This window comes from Acipenser ruthenus, chromosome 49, assembly GCF_902713425.1.
Source record: "Acipenser ruthenus chromosome 49, fAciRut3.2 maternal haplotype, whole genome shotgun sequence".
Classification (NCBI taxonomy): domain Eukaryota; kingdom Metazoa; phylum Chordata; class Actinopteri; order Acipenseriformes; family Acipenseridae; genus Acipenser; species Acipenser ruthenus.
This window is the reverse complement of record NC_081237.1, coordinates 3,195,892-3,215,733: the sequence shown is the minus strand read 5'-3', so window position 1 is coordinate 3,215,733 and position 19,842 is coordinate 3,195,892. Positions and strand designations below refer to the sequence as shown.

The window sequence follows — 19,842 nt, the reverse complement described above, 5'->3', positions numbered from 1 at the left end:
CTTTGGTGTGTGGTTCAGGGGGCAGGAGCTAGGGCTCCTCTTCCCAACCTTAGAGGCCCAGCCACACCAGGAAGGTTCTCTGCGAGCCAGAGGGGACCCCAGGCCAGATCTATCCAAACTCTCCTTTGTTTTCCCGTTCTCTGTCCACTATATCCGTTTCACCCGTGCCAGTCTTCCCCTCTGGAGAGCAAAGCTTGTTCCCAGCCTCAGAGCCCAGCCATGCGGCCTCCACTCCCCGGAGGTGGCTCTCGTAGAGTCGGGGGGAGACCCCTGGCCCTCTTTGCATATTATTTATTTTTTCTTTTCTAGCGTTCCAGTCTCCCTGCAAGGGGACTATAAGGCCTAGGCGAACCTTGCAAACCAGAGAGATCTATTCATCTTTTCAATTCCCTTGAGGGAAGTAACGCTTGCTTCCCAGCCTCACCTCCACACAAACTGAACATGAGAGGGATGTCCTCACATAGTAAACCAGGGAGCAGAATTACAATTTCAATGAGACTTCCCCTTTCAAGGTAGGACAGGGCTGAAATGGATTATTCCGTCATTCATGGTGTTTGGTTTCCAATTCTTCTCTTGTTTCTATTTTATTATCAATTATTCCTAAAAAGATAAAGCTCAGCAAGGTTCACAGCCACAAGCCTCGCCGCTGAAGACCATTTCAACAGTATCCCACAAGGGCTCTTTGCATCACCAGTATGAGGCTAAAGGCAAGAGAGTGACACTAATTTGATGATTAGTTTTCTACACCTGTGTGAGTTCCCTTGCTCACAACTGCCTTGTGTTGACAGCAACAATGAACTCAAGCCTGCTGTGCTAAAACTGTTTTTAAATAAGTTTTAATGATCAGTTGAAAAACAGAAACAAAACAACAAAACCAAATAACATGAAAGACCACAGGGAACGATCATTTTTTAAAGCCCTTTTCATTCTACTTCTAACACAGGCCATCGAACCTGTAGATCACATTGCAGAGTGAGGGGAGGACAAGGCCCTGATCAGCTAGCCTCTGTAATCAAGACCAATACCAGTGGTCTTCTTGGTCTGGGTTGGAGGATTGTAGAAATGTATAAAAGTGGCCTGAAACGATCTGACACTCATTCGGGTCAGCTGATAGAAAAAGCCAGGTGTTTCTTGAGCTACAGAGTAAGATTCAGCCAGAATGAATAGGTTTTCCCCCACAATACATGTTGTGACCATTCATTGAGGAATGGTCACGTTAATTGACAGTGTTATGGCAGGTGTTTCCGTTTGTTTTGTCAAACCCCTGTAGCTCTTTTTTAATTAAAGGCTGGTAACCCTATCCCTGGCTCTACTCTGCCAGCAGGGATTCAGTCTCACACCATCCTGACAGATCTCCACAGGCAGGTCTCTCTGTGATGTTAGTCAAAACAGTACAAATCAAAGGCGGTTGTGATGGGTATGTACAATGCACTGGTAAGACTGCAGAATACTGTGCTCAGTTCACGTCCCCACAATACAAAAAGGACATGGTGGCCTTGGAGAGACCAATCCCTGGGCTTAAAGGGAAAAGTTACAGTCTGAAGATTTAATTTATTTAGACCGTAAAAGAAAGAAAAATTAGGGGGGCCTTGTTTGAAGTCTTTAAAATTCTCAAAGGGCTTGACAAACCTAACCCTAGTCAATCCTTTAAGAGCAGCACAAAAATCAAGATCAGCTCAAGTTAGGAATGGGGTAGGAAACACTTCTTTACATAGAGAGTGGGGAGGGTCTGTTACTGTTATTAATACTGAGTCATTAGGATGCTTTAAGACTCCACTAGACAAAGTGAACAGGATGAGCATTGATGTGCCGAATGGCCTCCTCTCACTCTTAGATTTTCTTCTGTTCTTCTGAAATGTGAAAGTCACTCACCGCTATAGCCTGCAGTCTCTCCTGCTGAAGCAGCGTGTCAGACATCCTGCGAACAGACAAAGAAAATAAACATCTTAGTACCAGGACAGACAGACACAGAAACACAGAACTGCTTCCGAGATACTGTAAGCACCAACATAACACTCAGACCAACATGTGCATACTGTCATTGATAGGAATTTGGATAGGCATGTTAGTATCATCACAACTATACTGAAACTCGGTCTGGACATACTTTATCACAAGCAGCTGGCAGTATCAGCATCTTCAGAAGGTACAGACCAACTACTCCATTACTTAATGGCATAAGCGATTGACAACAGGTTAAAAGAATCAACTCTCTACATCCTAGTGCAAAGACAGAAAAGAGTTTCTAACATCTTAAATATAGTATAAATAAAGTCAACCCAAGTCACCACTTCAAATGTAGCACAGAGGATAGGATAAGAGGGCACACATGGAAGCTGAGTAGGTTTAGAACAGAAGGTAGGAAGCACTTTTTTACACAGAGTTATAAATGTATGGAATAGCCTACCAGGTGACGGAGTAACATTTCAAACACTAAGAACAATTAGACTGTCCTATTAAATGAGATCCTCTTAAATTGGGGCAAATGGTGTGGTAGGAAAGGCCAAGCCTTGATGCTTATTTTCTTGTCAAACTTGCATTTTCCACGTGCATACAGTGGATATGGGCCATGGGAATCAACTTTTGTCATGTTACTTGAGTTTTGAATTTACAGCTGGGAGGAATCTCGCTGACATATTCAAAGAGTTCAGCCCATGCTTGGTATGTGGGAATGGTCTGGCTAACAGAAATATCTGTCATTCCTATGAGGGTCTGAGAGTTCCTTGAAAAGGAGGCGTTTTATAGAAATGACTAGCATCTGTGAAAACAGGCACACATGTTTTAAATACATAAATAAATAAATAAGTAGCGCCTTCTGTTCTCATTCTCTAGACAGGAGGGACACTCAATCTTCTCAGTCATCTCCTCCCTGGTGTGATCAGGGGATTACGCTACTCTCTTTTCACTATACAGTTCTAAACACAATGGATTTGTGTCTCCTTTCATATTTTACATGGAATCTACAGTAAAACTATTTCACGCAAAAACTGTTCTTAAAGAATCACCCAGTTTAATAAGCATCAATGGGCTATTCTCAAATCTATTTACTCCAGATTGTCATGTGATACCACACCCAACAAAAACCTTGTTGATGTTTAATTTAGTGTCTTTGTCGTGTTGCTTCCTTTCTTTCTACACTGGTGTTGATTTGGAGACTAGCCCTATATTCTTTCTTGTTCGCTTTAATAATAATATTACTTGTCCCCCTTTTCATTGGGCTAAGAATCTTATTTACTTTGGTTATTTTTATAACAGGATTCTGGATTTATGCAAGAGAGAGAGTTCAGTATGATATACACTAGTCATTTCTATCCTTTATATACATAACTATCTGCATGAAAACCTCTGGGTGTGACCATTTCAATTTTTAGTCAGTAATCAGTGATATAGAAACCATGTGTGAAAATGTTAGACCACTTTGTGCTTTAATTAGGCATTTTAAACTTTTGTCGTATTATTTTAAATGAATTGCATGTGTGGCCTATTAAAGTCATCAATTAAATTAAACAATCACTAATTTGCCTATTTTGACAATTTTCCAAGATTTTCAGTTCCAGTGGTTTGATTTCATATGAACAACAAATCAAACTACAGAAGCAATGGGGTGCTCTAATGAATGTGCACACTGCTGTATATACAGTCCCTCAATGCATTTCAATGCATTTCTCACCAGCAGCAGTGAATACATGTTAATTTTGATTCAATATTTTAACATGGGGTTCATGAGATTCGTATTTGGATCAGTGCAGCTTCTTAGGCACTCTATATCGCCAGCTCAAAATCCAAAATTGCTGGATCAAGTTGAAAAGGTGTAAGATATCCCCTGCATACAAGTCATCAAGTGCCTAATTACTGTGTAATTACATAGTAAATACATGTGTACTTACACATAATTACAATGTTATTATACACAGTTACAATGCACTTGATGTGTACATCTTTTTGCACAATATATGTAAGTACACAATTGTATCAGAAAAGGTTTAGGGTAAGGTTTAGAGTTAGGGTTATATCATGCAAAACAAATGACACATTAAGTACATTGTAACTATGCATAATTTACAAGGTAACTACTATGTAAATACACAGTAATTAGAGACACTTAATGCAAAGTGTTACCAATAAAGATACAGTGTGAGATTTTTTGAACAAACTATAAAAAATGTTGCCATTGAAAGTCTTTTAAAGTTAATGAAGAGTCGGAGTTAGAGTACATGTAATCAGCTCTTAGAGAATAAAAACAGTTGAAAAAAGCCAGTGTCACAGTATTTTGCGTTGGTTTGGGCATTCAGCCTCGCCTATCAGTGACCTCGTGGTGCCTGCACTGAGAGATAGGGAGGCAGTCCGATACCCAACCACCCCGGCGAGGCACGGCCCAGACAGAGGTTTAAATGCACCTGGCTTTTCTACTATTGGTACCTCCACAGTCCAATGGCTGCTTGACTTTTGGGGATGGTTGCAAAGATTTTCCTGTCAATCAAATGATCATATTTGCAGGTGAATTTAAACATTGCTTTACATTCACACAACTAAATGATTATCTGAAACCACAGTTTTGTGTATCCCAGCACATATTCTTTACTCAGACGGTAATTTATGTTTTAAATATTTTGTAGATCTATTTCGATAATTGAAATAATGTACCCCGTCATTATACCAGCAAGTATAGGACAGGGTGCCAAACTGTACATATAACGAAGGGTCTATAAAACCCAATAAATTACAAAAACTGCCCGCGCTGGCAATTAAAACGTTTTCTTTTTCAGTACAGTAATAAACAGCAAGGTCTCAGTGGTTATTTTTGGAATCGTAATTGTTATCAGCAGTGTGGGGTGAGGGGATGGACTCCAGGCTGATACACAGCATGCCTGTGGCCTTGTTGCTCTGCAGATCCATCCCTGACTGCTGCCCAGAGCCCGTCAGTAAACAGGCAGACACAGACTGCAGAGCTGATGGTGGGGGCTGGTCACATTTCCGAATGGACACAGCACTCAGCATTTGCCGCTCCCAGTGAAAACACACAGCTGGCTGCAGGCTCCTCTTTAATGATTGACGGTAAAATGGTTAACCCTTTGGTACTACAGCGGCACCACAAATTATTGTAGACATCCCAATTCCTTAGGCATTGTTTTATTTACTGTTAAATTGTTCCCGGTAAAATTTAAAATGCTGTAGAAATGAAATGTTATTATTTATAAAATAATATGCTGACAATGCGACGATCCCTGTGGAATCCCCCGTGAAGATCAGCAATACAGCCAGGACACAAACCTGCACCCCCCTGACTGTATGACTGTGGCAGTGTGCCCCGCCCATGTGTGTGTTATGTGTTACATGTTGCATGTGGTGTGTTAATGTATAGGTCTTGGTGCACGGGATATTAATGGGTCTGTGTAGCATGAGTGATTTAAAATATATAGTTGTATTTAGGCACTGGGATTGCACAATCACTTTACTTGCAGATAAAGGATGCAATAGTATGTGAGCACGGGGATTGGACAAATTAGTTCACGTGCTGGGATTCAAGTGAATAATGAATTAGTAATTGAATCCCGGCACAACCGTATATATAGATGCACGTTTCACTCGCTCGCGGTTGTGTGTTCGGTGAGTGGAGAACGGGTGTGGAGAAGGAGAAAGTAATTATAAAAGTAAGCGAAAAATAACAAATGAGTGTTTATTTTTTGTCCACTATCTGTTTTGTTTGTCTATTTATCTTGGCCTCAAGTGCCGTGTTCTGTTTTGTTCAACCTTTTTATTTTATTTGCAATAAACCGGTGCTAACACGCGCCTTCACCATTTCACTCGCAGTGCTGTGTGTGTTTCTTCTGGGTCTGACGTCACCACTGCAAGCCCTCTGTGACTGAATGACTCACTGATGGTTTCTTAATAGTAGAAATGCACCTACTACAGTTAACCTTTCAACGTTGGACAGTGTTTACCTAGTCAGTCTTTATTGATTGAAGGAAAAATCGATGAGAATTCAGTACTTCAGGCTCCTGGAAAATGCATTGCCGGAACATTTGAATTGTAACAAAGAATTCAATACTGGGAAAGACCTGTGTTTTTGTGTCTCCATAGTTGTAGAATATTGAATGAATGAAAATAATTTACCATAAATCCATAAATATTTTGTATATATTAATAGATTACAGATATATATATATATATATATATAGTTTAATGCTTTGCTAATGATTACTACACACAGAAAAGCATACAGTTTCCTGCAGTTGGGTATAGGTGTAATATATATATAATCAAAGTATTGTGTATTACGTTATATATATAGACATTTATTAAAGGTAAATGTAATTAAAATAGTAACCAGCATTCTATTTCTTTCATAGCCATACATTAATACTAACACTATGATATTACTATCTTCATTTATTTATTGGTATTTTGTACATTTATATGCTTAAATATTCATTTAGATTTGATATGATCAGATGTTAAGTTTTCAATTTAAACAGCAGTTTATATTGTAGCAAGAATCACTAAGAGAGACACCATGACTGCGGTGCCCGATTCAAGCTGCTTTTGGAAAAGGGCTCCCCTAACAAAATGAGGCCAGCACATCTCTGGGTAAGAAGGCAGCGTTGTCTGTGGGTCAGGCCATTAGTCCGCACCTATTCTCTAGCTTGACGTGACCGAGCGGTTGTTTAGCGAGGCGTGGATAGGGTGTGTTGTCTGCAGGTCAAAGCCTCAGTCTGCTTTGCTCATCTCTTCTTGACAGGAGTGGAGAGAGATGTCAGTTTGGGGAGGGTCAGTCAGACACTGAGATGGAAGGCTGACACTTGGCTGTGTATGTGTGTCAGCACTGCCGGGCCGGCCTGTGTTTCCTGTTCTGTCGGATGGCAGCTTGAAGCCACGTTACTTCCATGTGAGCGGGTTGTCAGTGCCTGAGCGGGCCTGGCAGGGAGAAAGGAAGGGGAGTTACTGTACAGGGAGGAGTGGTAGGGTGCAGCCCTGTATTCTACAGCCTGTCACCAGTGTTCCTGAGTAGTTCAAGACTGGGAGCCGAGGGAGAGACGTCTCAAGACACGTGTCTGAATTGTGAGACATACATTTGGACCTCACACTCACCTCAGTTAGTGAGGCAGTTGTGTCAGCACCCGTTAGAGCTAAACACAGCGCAATTACCCATTTATACAGTTGGGTTTTTCCTGGAGCAATGTAGGTAAAGTACCTTGCTCAAGGGTACAGCAGCAGTGTCCCCCACCTGGGATTGAACCCACGACCCTCCGGTCAAGAGTCCAGAGCCCTAACCACTATTCCACACTGCTGCCCCATAGTTCGACTTCATGATGCAAAAATAGTTAATTCTATGGGGTGATGCAAATCATTTGGCCATAGTTCTACAGTGTTTTAATATATATATATATATATATATATATATATATATATATATATATATATATATATATATATATATGCTGACATGCAACACTCTCCATGGAATTCCCAGCGAAGATCTGCAACTTTGCACAGCCAGAACAAAACCCTGCACTGCCTGACTGTATGACTGACCCTGCACACCACACCGTTTCAAACGCTTCCATCTGTAAGAGCTACAGGACTTTATTATTCACTCCCTGTAAGATAACGAGACGTGTCACGTCTTCAAGACTTCCAACCGGCAAAATCCACAGATCACAATGACGTGTGATTTCAAATGTAATCAAATTACAGAAAATGCTGCAACAAGAAAAACACTTTGAGCGATGTACAAATTGAATATGAATGTGAGAAACCGGAGACAATGATCAAGCTGTGCACAACTAATTTAACAACTAACGAATACCATACTGAACATAGAAGGCTGTAATTCCATCTCGGTTTTCTGGTGACATACCAACCACGAGAGCGCTGCCCTCAGAGGAATGACAGCGTTATTATGTACAGGATATGGCTTAATGTTGACATCACATTTTACAATTCTGTTAATCTCATGCAGTAACTTCAACAGCTTGAGGCTTGCTGGGTTTGACTCCTTGAATCCCTTACACTGACCCACTGACTGCCTGACACAGTGATTATTGAAAAGACACCTTAGAGATATTTTTTAGTCATTAAATGAACCTTACTAGGTGTTTGTGATTTGTTTGATAAGATTAACAGTTTCATTTGACTTTAAAAAATGGAGCAAATTGTATTTTAGTGTAATCAGGGACTTTGTCCTTTAGTTTACTGTGAGAATAATGTTTAATTTCTGCAAACCCAGAATTCACATGGAATTTTGCGTAAACTCCGACTAAACTACTTTTGAACGTGCTGTGTACGAGTATTTGCGGTTTTAGATTAATCACAACAGCCCAATTTGTTATTTTCTGTTTCTAATATATTGGAACGACTTTTGTTAAAATGATCAGGTTTTATTATAATACAATGTTTTTATGATTCACAACAGATATCCCCCACGCGTAATTAACCATTTAGATTTATTTAAGGACTCGGTTATTATCTGGCTTATCTGGTAATTCTTGGTGGTGTATACAGAGCTCAATGTGGGCTGAATAGCTGTGGTGTTCAGACTGAGGTGTGCGAGGAGAAGGATGTTAATAATGCAGTCCTGACCTTCAGGCTGCCTGCAGACCTCAAGGACCCGAGCTGTCCACAGGACTGCCTGTACTTCTCAGGAAAACAACCCACATTTCAATTAGACACGATAATTAACTCCTATTTTTTTTACAAGCAGCAGGGTTCAGGTGTGAATAAACATTCACAACAACTACTGTACAGCTACAGAGAAATAAGAAATATCACCTGAAAACAGTTAAATATCGCTCTGAAAACTGGAAAGGGTGGATGCTCTGGGAATTAATGTTGTGCCATAACTTGGGTAACTGAATAAAAACCCCGGGGGGGACCACATACTTGATGGTCCCTCAGTAGGTTATTTGATTGTTGCAACAGGGAACAAAACACTAATTTCAACTTGATTTGATTTCTCTCAGACGACACAGACCTTCCAAGTGACCCACAAATTGACATTAAAACCCGCAGACCCGCGACAGTCATTGCACACCCTGCAAAATACAACTTATAATATATAATATCATGCAAATATATCATTTTAAGTGAACCAATGTGATTTTATTTAAATTTTATTGATTCAAAATGTAATTTAAATGACCTAGGCCAGATTAATAATTGTCCAAAATGTTCACGAGGAAAGCAGATACCCCAAACCCCCCCGCTGGCCCATCATTCCAGCTGATGAAACTTGGGACAGATGCATTTGGTTGTTAACTTACTGCAGGGTACAAAACCCTAATTCCACTTGATGCTGGTTTGTCTCAAACGGCACGGCTTCTGTAATTACTCCATAGCTGCATCAGATTGTATTCCTGCCGCATGTAATGGGAAAATGTGAAAAGGTCTACTGTGCCGAATTACAAATAAAAAACCGAACCAACCAATTACTAATTACGACCGCTTCAAAATGAAATCGCTGTGAAAGCCTTTTCTACAAGCAACACACGGAATGGAAGAGCTGGACTCCACTGTTCACACAGGAAACCCAGCTATATAAAGATGTGTTTTCTGCTTTATTTCAAACACCTAGTCCATTTGGAAGCCACCGTCTCTTCAGACAAACTACACAAGCTAAACAAGATTAACTTAATGAGGTTATTCGTTTTATACACAATAAGAAACCAATAAACGTCTCTAAGAGACCCCTGATACAAGGCTCAGTCATGGCTAAGTGATGATAGTGTTTCAATGCCTTTGGGAGGAGGTGTCATCATTCTTAATGTCTTTCTAAATGTCACAACGAAGGGAGGTTTTGACATAAATAAGAGGGCTGTAAAAGAGTAACCTACAAAAAAGGACTTTAAAAATATATACTGGCCAATGCCATGGTCAGCAATACATTAATATAACCCTGTAAATATGAAGTACTACCTTAAATGACTGAGAGAATCACAGAATACAGCCGTGTACCAAGAATCAAGCCGGTATCTCAAAGCCTTATGTCTTTATCACAGTCAGGAATTTGGGGGTCTGGGACAAGTCCTTTGAAAAGTGCCCCCCTCTTATCCAGTGAGCGCACAATGACAGGATTTGCCCTTCTAGGTTTTTTTTTTTTTTAAAGCCTGCGTAAAATAAACCAAAACAATTCCTGGTTTTCTTCTGCAGATATATACATGCAGTCGCCTAAATATCTGCTCCCCAAATTCTTCTAACAAACCAATACACAAATCCTGATGTCACAGGAAAAGTTCTGCGTTGCTTATTAATCTTAGCATGTAAATCCACTGTAGTTTGTTTTAAAGTCTCACGACTAAAGTTACCCAGAAAGCACTCAAATTCAAGTCAAGAACTTCACTGCTGCAGGATCAAGTTTTTGTTAAAAATACGATGCTGTCACACTAGGCTAATGATTACTTTTCAAAACAGTCTGTGGCAACGTGGTTAGTAGTGTGCAGGTGCAGGTGATCAAAGAACAGACAGACTATTGTAAACCAGGTAGAAAGGTTTGTTTATTTGATTTCTTTATGTCCAGTGCCTGACGGCAAAACAAACAGTAAATAATAATGCTGGTAAGTGATACAGCGGGGTGTTTTACTTACGTTATAATCCCTGGGTTGGTCCCAAAATAATAGTCCCGCTATTGTATCCCCACATTGAACACAAAACACATACACAAGTCAGTTTAGTGCGTGAATTAGTGATTTGTGGTACAATACAGTTTACAGAGATACAAGTGAAGTGCTGTTCCGGGTTTGTGCTGGCCTCTGGTGACAGCTCCGGAACATGTTAGCCGTCTAGTGAATACAACAATAGACAGAACAAAACTAAACACTCACAATTATTCACCACACAAATACAGGTCCTCCCGGATCACTTATTAATAACCAAATCGAAGGAATAGATAACATTGCTTCGACCCCTATTTATACCGTCACTCATGACCGCTTGGTAAACGATTGCAGCCGCTCCTCCAATCCGCGGCTGCCACATCATTTCCCTTCCGGGTCAGTGAGTTAGTGTAAGAAGCTCCGCCCCTTTTCTACATGACCGACTTCCTTTTAACCCTCGGAACAAAGTGTCAGGCCAAGCAGTCCAGAGTACTCTGTTCTCGTTACTTAGCGCCCTCACAGGTCGGGAGGAAGATTTACCACCAAGAATCATTGTCTGTCTGTCACATGGCCCTAGCGTAAAGCCAGGACTACAAAACATAAGGCCTAGTTGCATTGAACTAGATTTAAAAATTAAAAAAAACAAAAAGCTTTGTGCAAACACATATAGTAAGAACAGCCTATATAAGTTTTAAACAACTAACATTGTTAACACTCAAAACTAGCGTGTGCTGGTTGTGAAAGGACATCGTTTTTGCAGGAGTTTTTTCCACATTTGAGAGCCAGATTTAAGATGATAAAAAAAAAAATTTAAAGCTGTTTACCCCCAATAGTATCTTTGTGCACTGCCAGCACGATGCATGTGTGATGAACTGTTTGGCACAAACTATTAGCACTGTTTAGCCAAAACAAAAAATAAATCAGACAAAAGCTTAAGAGTCAATAAATATTGTCATGATTTCAAAGGATAAGTGTTTTTACAATATTACATTTGCTTTTTTGTTTTTAAGTTCCTGGCGCAGGCCTGGGCCCCTCCTCAGTGCTCGGGCCCCTCCTCAGTGCTCGGGCCCCTCCTCAGTGCTCGGGCCCCTCCTCAGAGCTCGGGCCCCTCCTCAGAGCTCAGGCCCTTCCTCACTGCTCGGGCCCCTCCTCAGTGCTCGGGCCCCTCCTCAGTGCTTGGGCCCCTCCTCAGAGCTCAGGCCCGGGATAACAGTTCCGGTTGTCCCCCCTGACGGCGCCCCCTGGTCACATGACCCCATTATGGGAGCCATCTTTGGTTACATGTTAGATTTGCCATAACACTAAAAATATGAAGAGCCGACCTCAGAAACCAGTAGAGGATTAATCACACGCCACATGAAGTAATTGTGAACGTGCGCTTTCACATGGACTGAAGTGCCATTGAGGTTGCAATCTATTAACATAGAAATGACTTTCAAAAAATTCCAAGCTGTAAAATACAGGGCACGAACAGCAAAGTGGTATGAAACAGTGTGCTCACAAATAGAGCACCAGACATTATCAAATGCATGATTTATTAATATGCTTTTAGTGGCGAGCGATCGATCTGTTCAACCAGTTAGCAGTCGCCCTACCCCTAGAGGGTTGTATAAAATAAAACAATACACAGCAGCCCGATTTACCATCAGGACATGTATATTTATTTAGCGTGGCAGTTCCTATACATTAACAGGATGAATTAGAAACTATAGGAATATGCGATCCAGATTCTATTGTCTCTGATGCCTCATGGCCATGTGAGTCTGCTGATAACCCCTTTTATACCCCAGTTGGTGTGCGTGTTCTTTTTTGACGAGTAATAAATAATACATCATAAATGGTATTTTGCATTGCAGCATTTCCACCCCACTGTCTAATCAAATGCTAGGTTCCACGGATCTTGTTTTTTAGAAATTGCCTCTACAGGGTTGCCCACCAGAGTTAAAAATGAAAGCTTTTTGCTGATGCTACATATGCAGGAGAACCTCAGTCTGGAGAATCGTAAAGGATACAGCACAGTAATGCAATCCTCATATTGTTATGGTTTGAAAGGCTAACGTTACTATAACTGGAAAAAGGCTACATTTAAGTTACCATTGAAATTGAACTGCAGCAAAAACACAGAATTAAACGCTAGAGCTGGTTTTTATTTTATTTTAAACACAATGCAGTCATGCAGCTTGCTCAGTCATTCAGACTCTTTTGGCTTGAAAAATAAAACAGTGCTTTGTTTAAAGGTAAAATGTTTCTAGTAAAATTGCCTGTACTTGCATTGAAATCTGCCGGGATGTCTGGATACATTTGCTGAGACAGTCATTTTGCCTTCTTCATGACCAGCACACCACTTATAAAGTGCCTCTCTAGTTGCATTGCAGGCATGGTTGATTGATTGCTTACTTCTTGCTGAAAGTGGGGTGTTCGGTAGTCCGGTCACTTCATACATAACTTCATAACTCTGAGGTTCTTCTGTATACTATAGTATACTTTAGCTGACCAACCCATGTGGCTTACCTATGCTTTACCAGGATTTCACTGCGCTTTATTATACTTTGCTGTGTTTTAACTATGGGAAACTTTTGCAAGAAATCAAATAGAAAATGTGTATATTTTTTTGCATGTGAAAAGCAGATATAACATGTTTGGATTGCACCTTCTACCAACCATTTGTCCTGGTATTTTTTATTTTTTTGCCAGTAACAACTTTCAATGGGATATTTGACCTCTAAATCAGCTTGATTTTAAAACCTCGGCTGGCACTGCTTTAAGCGGCTGGTAAATGTTTCACTGTGTATCCACTTTATTAGGAACCATTAAGGAGTCAAATTGACTCAGCATGCAAAGAGAACTGGAGAATACGCAGTGGAGTATATAAGGCCTAGAGCAGTTAGCTTTTCGTTGCATGACAAGAGGTACATGCTCCTTGTACTTCAGGATCATTCCAGTCTAATTCAGAAGTATCATAGCCTGGCTTTGCTCTCCATCTAGATTCATGAGCTCTGCCTTCATTGGGCTAGTGCCTTGGCAACGTCTCCATGGCGACAGAGTTTATTCCCAGCCTCAGGAGAGGGGCTGAGCCTCATGAGAGAGGGAGGAAGAGACAGAGAGAAGTCTACACCCCATTCACTTTAATTCCTTAAAGAAAATGTATTTACATTGATAGTTGAGTAGCTTACTGTGCATATAAATAGTTTAAAATAATTAAGTTCTCATTTAATTTTACCTTCTTTAAAAATATCTAAATTTGGTGACCCCTTATTTCTATTTCTGTGTTAAATGTATTATAGAAGTAATATATTTTACTCTGCAAAGTTTAAGAAAAACATTGAGATAATGGAGTACTCATAAAGTAAAGAAGTGACAGCATTTATTTTGATCAGAAAAGGAATATAATTTATTACAGCTTGATCCATGTCTCAGCCTATACTGTTGACTCAAAAAAAAAATAAACTCCAGCCATGATCAGCAAAGAAATTAGCCTTCATAAAAAATGTGCAGTTATCTAATTCAGATTGTCAGAAGACGCTTTCTCATGATCACTGTACCAAAAAACTGCATAAATTGAAAATAATGGGATAGGCAGGAAATTCCATGATGCAATTATCACGTTTTTAACAGGTTCCTTTCAGTTTTAAGTGATACCTGTCAGTTTACAACATGTTAAAGGGGGAGGGGGTTAAGAATATAACTATTCAGAGAAATGGGTTTGCCTGCGTGGATTACTATTTACGAGACTTAATAACTACTTCAGAAGGAAATTCCTGTTTCTGCAACCAGGGCAGCTTCTACACAAAACTCAGAAAAGCTGTGAAAAGGTGGGGAAGCTTATGGGTGATGCAGTGGGCTTCATTTATTACACAGAAAGATATGATATTTAACACAGTTCATCATCTTTAGACTTTCCATCACATAATATAAAATATATGTCTTGTTTAATAATAGAAAGTGGAAAAAAAAATAAAAAATTCCTAGTATCTATTAATCACGGCACACTAATGATCCAAGCAGAAACTGCAATAAGAAAAGAATATACAGAACAAATACCATGTCATATTAAATGGTATGAAATTAATATTGTGGGAAAAAAAATAATTAGATGAAATAACCATTTAATAAATAGAAATATTGAGATATGTAATGTTTTCTACAGCACAGAGAGAGAGAAAGAGAGAGAGAGAGAGAGAGACTTCCTGAAAGTGGAAATCAGAGGAGAAGATGCAGTTTCTTTGGCAGAAAAGGGACTAGATTTGCAGCAGTAATCAGCAATAAAATAGATTTTTTTATGAATTGAGAATTTTGGAATTTGATATTGTTGAATTGCTACTGTGTAAATATACTTGTGGTGTAGAAATGAAATTACAAAGACTAAGATCATTTATACACAAAAAAAAAAGTTTCACTTTCAATATGATATTCGATCAAACATTGCCAAAATGAAAATGAAAACCCTAGAGCTTCCCCGTAGCTTGGAAGTTGGAAGTTAATCACAATATTTCCATACTGTCCCAGTTTAAAGACTTACAAATGGTCACCTCAGACCCGTGAAATGCAGGTCACTTGGGTGGTCTGTATGAATGATATGTGGGTGAGAGAGCATTTTGTAATGTTGTACACCTTATTTGTTCTTCAAGCAGTTTTCATTTTAAGTTTATTTTGCAATGCGATTAAGCATTCCCCTGGCAGCCACAGCTGTAGGTTCAATGTGACTCTGTTGAGTCCTCATGCTCCTCCCAGTCAGATGATTAGAGCTTCCTGTCTATTCTGACCGCTTAATGTCAATGACCCCCAGCTCCCCCGTTACCACGGCAATGCGTGGTGTGAAGGTGAGTCACAGGAGAGCCGCGCGTGACTCGATGCTGCCGATTACCTGGGTGAAAGATTAAGAGCAGGAGAGTGGAGGTGCATTTTAACAAGTTTCTGACCTCGGGGGCCTAGCTGGGATGGAATTCTTTATTACTGAATTACAAAACCTGCTTGCTCCAACCAGATTTCTATCACAGCTGTTCATATGGAAATGAAACATACCTTAATAATGCAACAGTGCTTTCTTTTAAATATATATATATATATATATATATATATATATATATATATATATATATATATATATATATACAAACCATATAGAACTGATTTGAAAGAATGTAAGAACCTCATTATGAGGCTGCATGCCATTCTAGGAGCTGAAGAACAGATCCTCACAGTGCTGGAGAGTGAAGGCCCTGTGCTATCTGTCAGCAGACTGGGGAAGGGGCTAGGGCTTGGGGATGGTGCAGAATTGACACCAATGAAGACCTCATTGAGAAGGCTGATGTTGTGATGGATGAGATGCTTGGCAAGGTCAAAGGCTGTCATCTTTATTGACCTCAGTTTATTTAACACAGCAGAACTGACACTTTGATAGAGAGCTGATAGCAGAGGTTGGTAGGTGCTTCCCTATCCCTGACTAGAACTTCATGTTTTATGTCTCTCTTAGTGTAGACTGTGTAGACTGCAGAACCGGCTGTAGCCCTGGTTTGATACTGGACGAGACTGAGTTTTAGAGACTGGTTTCATGGTTCAGATGAAAATTTAGTATAATAATTAGAAACCAGCTAGGGCTGACCGAGCCCCAAACCGGTTTGTCTTTTAGGTGCTGATGGAAACGACTGGCTTCAAATCGTTTTGAACTGTTCCAGATGAAAGTAAATTATCACGGGCTAAATTATTAGGCCTTTTTGCTGCAATGCTGTTCTGGAGTCAGTGTGGCAAAGACTCCACAAGACTGATAGTGTCTCGCGGAACTGTGGCTCATTCCTCCAGAAGAATGGCCCCCACACCTGGGTAGGCAGAGGATCGCGGCCCTTGGTTCATCCCATAGATACTTGAGGTCTGAGCAGTGTGTGCTAGCCAAGGAAAATGTCTGAAGTCTGTCTCCTGATGCAAATCCCAGACAATCCCAGTTCGGTTGACAAATTGCCTTATCATCTTGAAGGGGTAGACATTCAGCACTGGGTGGTTATGGACTTGATCAGCAGCAATGTTCATGTACACCCAGGAGGTTAATCAACCTTCCATAGGATTCAAAGTACCATGCATACATATGCAAATGGTAAGTGGATCCCAAGCAAATGGTCCTAATAAACAGCTAACGAGGGTCAGCTGTATAAACTTCCATGCAGCACAGTACCTAAAACAATGCTGGACAGGACAGGACTGCAAGCCTGCAGTTTCCCACCCCCCTCCTCTCGTTTCCTGCGGAGTCCAGCTGTAAACTGAGACTCTCCTGGGGGAGGGGAGACGGAGGGGGCTCCTGTCTGAAACCCTGCCCCCTGCCCGGCAGTTCTGGGGTGTGGACAGACGATTCAGACAGAGGGAACAGCCAGCATGGGTCTGTCCTCATTGGAAACCAATCTTGGGGCTGTCTTGCCCGATCAGAATTCCATGGATTCAAAAAGCATTCAGGATTTGCTCTACTTTTTGTTGTCCAAACTGGATTGGCACTAAAAAGGATTCTTGCACAGCCAAAAAGCATGCCATTTAATCGAATGCGTAATGCATTTCTAATACCAAAAGCATTTATCAACTGAATGCATAATTCAGAAAGGAGACAACCACCAATGAAATGAAATTAATAATTTATTGAATTGACAGATAAACGTTATTTGAATTTGGCCCATGGCCTTGCCTATTGGAGATCGTTAGCTGTCCCTGTGCTGGCAAAACTATTACAAATTAAATATATGAATTAGATTAAACTAATGCCAGCGGGCAGGACAAGTGGCACTCCGGGTCACCTTCCCCCTAGACAAGGCATGCTGCGAGGTGGAGGCAGGGGAGGAGGTGGACCAAGCAAACGACGAACGATAAGGGCCGTAGATGAAAGAGGGTATACGCATGGTTCGATGATTACGTTTATGATCAGGGTGCGGTTTCTCCTTTCAGAAATACAACTTAGTTTCCAGTTAATCAAATGCTTAGCTTTCATAATGCATTCATTTTTGAATGGATTATTTTAGAAATTCATTGTTACTCTGTCTTGTCCCATTTTTGTTTTGTATTGCTATTTGAGGGTTGAAATGCCCAAAATTAAATAAGAGACACAAATTGCCCACTGGCTATTATAATGTGCAGTTAAGTATTAAACATAAATAAATAAAAGGTTGTAATATTTAATGTGCTTTTGGATTTGTTACAGTGCTCAGACTGGGTATAAAAAGCAGTTCCAAAAAATGTTTTTCAGGAAAATGTGCGTCGGAATGTGTGTAGCTTGTATTGTGATATTGAGGTATAGAATACGTGGTTTGGGTGAAGAAAGCGTTAACAGAAAATTATGTTAATTGCCTGTTGTAAATAACTACTGGTACACTGTTTTTTTTGGCAGTTTTTTTTGGTTATTTACCCAGGTGCCCTGTTTGTGGGTTATATTACTCGGATGTATTCTGTTGTTTTTCAAACCAGTCGTACCGGAGCAGGGCACCACAAAGCAGTACCATCTACACAATTGAACATCTTTAAAACAAATCTTACCAATACATTTCAACTGGGGAAGGTTCATCACAATTGGATAAATGCTTCTGTGTAAAAATGTAAGTGTGACAGACAGACAGGGTGCCTTCATATAGCCCCAGATTATGATGTTCTCATACCTAAAGAATGCCCTCAGTCAGTCTGACACATGTACTGTGTGTGCAAATCACAGCACAGGACAATGTTAGGTTGATTCAGTATGCAATGGCATTTTCTTTTATCACGCTGTTGATTGAATTACATTTGCTCATCACTTGCATATTTGGGAGTCTTTTACACCCCATTCACTGATGCGCTCCCTGAGTACGCCTTTACTGAATCTTTACTTAATCAAAAGGTTGTAGCTAATTAGTTGGTCTTGCCTGTGCAGTTTTGAAATACGCAAATAATTATTTCATGTTTATCATGTAAAAAACGATATCTTGGACAACACTGGATTAAAGAAAGCTCTCGGTTTGCAAGCCTTTACTTCCAGTTAATCTGTCACTATTTCACTTACAATGTCATTGGCTGTGAAGCATGGCAGTCATCAGAGGAAGCGGCTGGTTGGTTAATGAAAGTCCTCTATTTGTTTTTTTGTTTTTTTTGCTTTTAAATAATTGTTTTCTCAATATTATATGACTCTATATAATAATAAACGATATGCTTTCAGTTGTACTTGAAGAGTCTACACATTTGCCTTTGAATAATAAAGTCAATGCACATCCACCATGAATAAAATCAGAACTAGAGCCTGTAGCTCTCAACTGCATTAAACTCACAATCTCAAAGGGAAGAAACAGGCAGCCAGGCATACGCCCACTCTCAGCTGTCACGTCTTAATCTAACTGAGGCTCGGGGGAAAGAGAACGGGCAAGGAACTGAAAGCAATCCTCCAGGCTTCCTTTCCACACTTCTAAGAACAATCCAAAAACGACACAAGCAATTTCTTAAAAGCTGTAACACACCTCTGCCACAGAGACCTAGATATCACAGCACACTTAATCCTTTCTCCCTAGAAAAGTTTTTCAATTATTCATTAGGCTGTGTGGTCCAGTGGTTAAAGAAAAGGGCTTGTAACCAGGAGGTCCCCGGTTCAAATCCCACCTCAGCCACTGACTCACTATGTGACCCTGAGCAAGTCAATTAACCTCCTTGTGCTCCGTCTTTCAGGTGAGACGTAATTGTAAGTGACTGTGCAGTTGATGCATAGTTCACACACCCTAGTCTCTGTAAGTTGCCTTGGATAAAGGCGTCTGCTAAATAAACAAATAATAATAATCATTACCAGATGATGCTCGTGATCCTAAATCATGTTTTAACTCCCAATAATTGTGAATTTCTCCCTATTTCATGGTCTCCCTCACACTCTCTTTTTCTGACTGATTAGTGCTGGCTTTTTAAAATAAAGCCATACCATTCTCCCCCAATAGAGGGGGGCTGAATTAAAGGGATACATTTACATCTCGCAGGGGCTCTGAAACACAGACAATACGATCATGGCTAATCATTTTTCTGCATAATAAATCATGAAGACTAAACCAATTATTGATGATTTGACAATAATCCATACATAAGCACAGTGTTGAGACACATTATTCACAAATTACTAAACAAGCATTTGAACCTGCGTTTCAGTACAGACTGTCTGAGGGTGGGGCATGCAGTTGGCCCTTTTCACCTAATTACACCACTTTGCTGACTACATATCCTGTTATCCCTGAATAGATTACCGTCAAATGTATGTAAAAGGTTTCAATGAGAAAGT

At 40.2% G+C, this 19,842-nt stretch overlaps 1 protein-coding gene across 4 annotated transcripts in view; it reads right to left on the bottom strand.

The window, feature by feature from the left end:
* Positions 1 to 19,842, bottom strand: part of LOC117401461 (paralemmin-1) — a 47,563-nt gene that overhangs the window by 25,730 nt on the left and 1,991 nt on the right. For all 4 annotated transcript variants that reach the window (XM_059014969.1, XM_059014970.1, XM_059014971.1 and 1 more), the window contains exon 2: positions 1,873 to 1,918. In XM_059014969.1, coding sequence (XP_058870952.1) covers positions 1,873 to 1,918 — 46 coding nt within the window. The remainder of the gene's footprint in view (positions 1 to 1,872; positions 1,919 to 19,842) is intronic.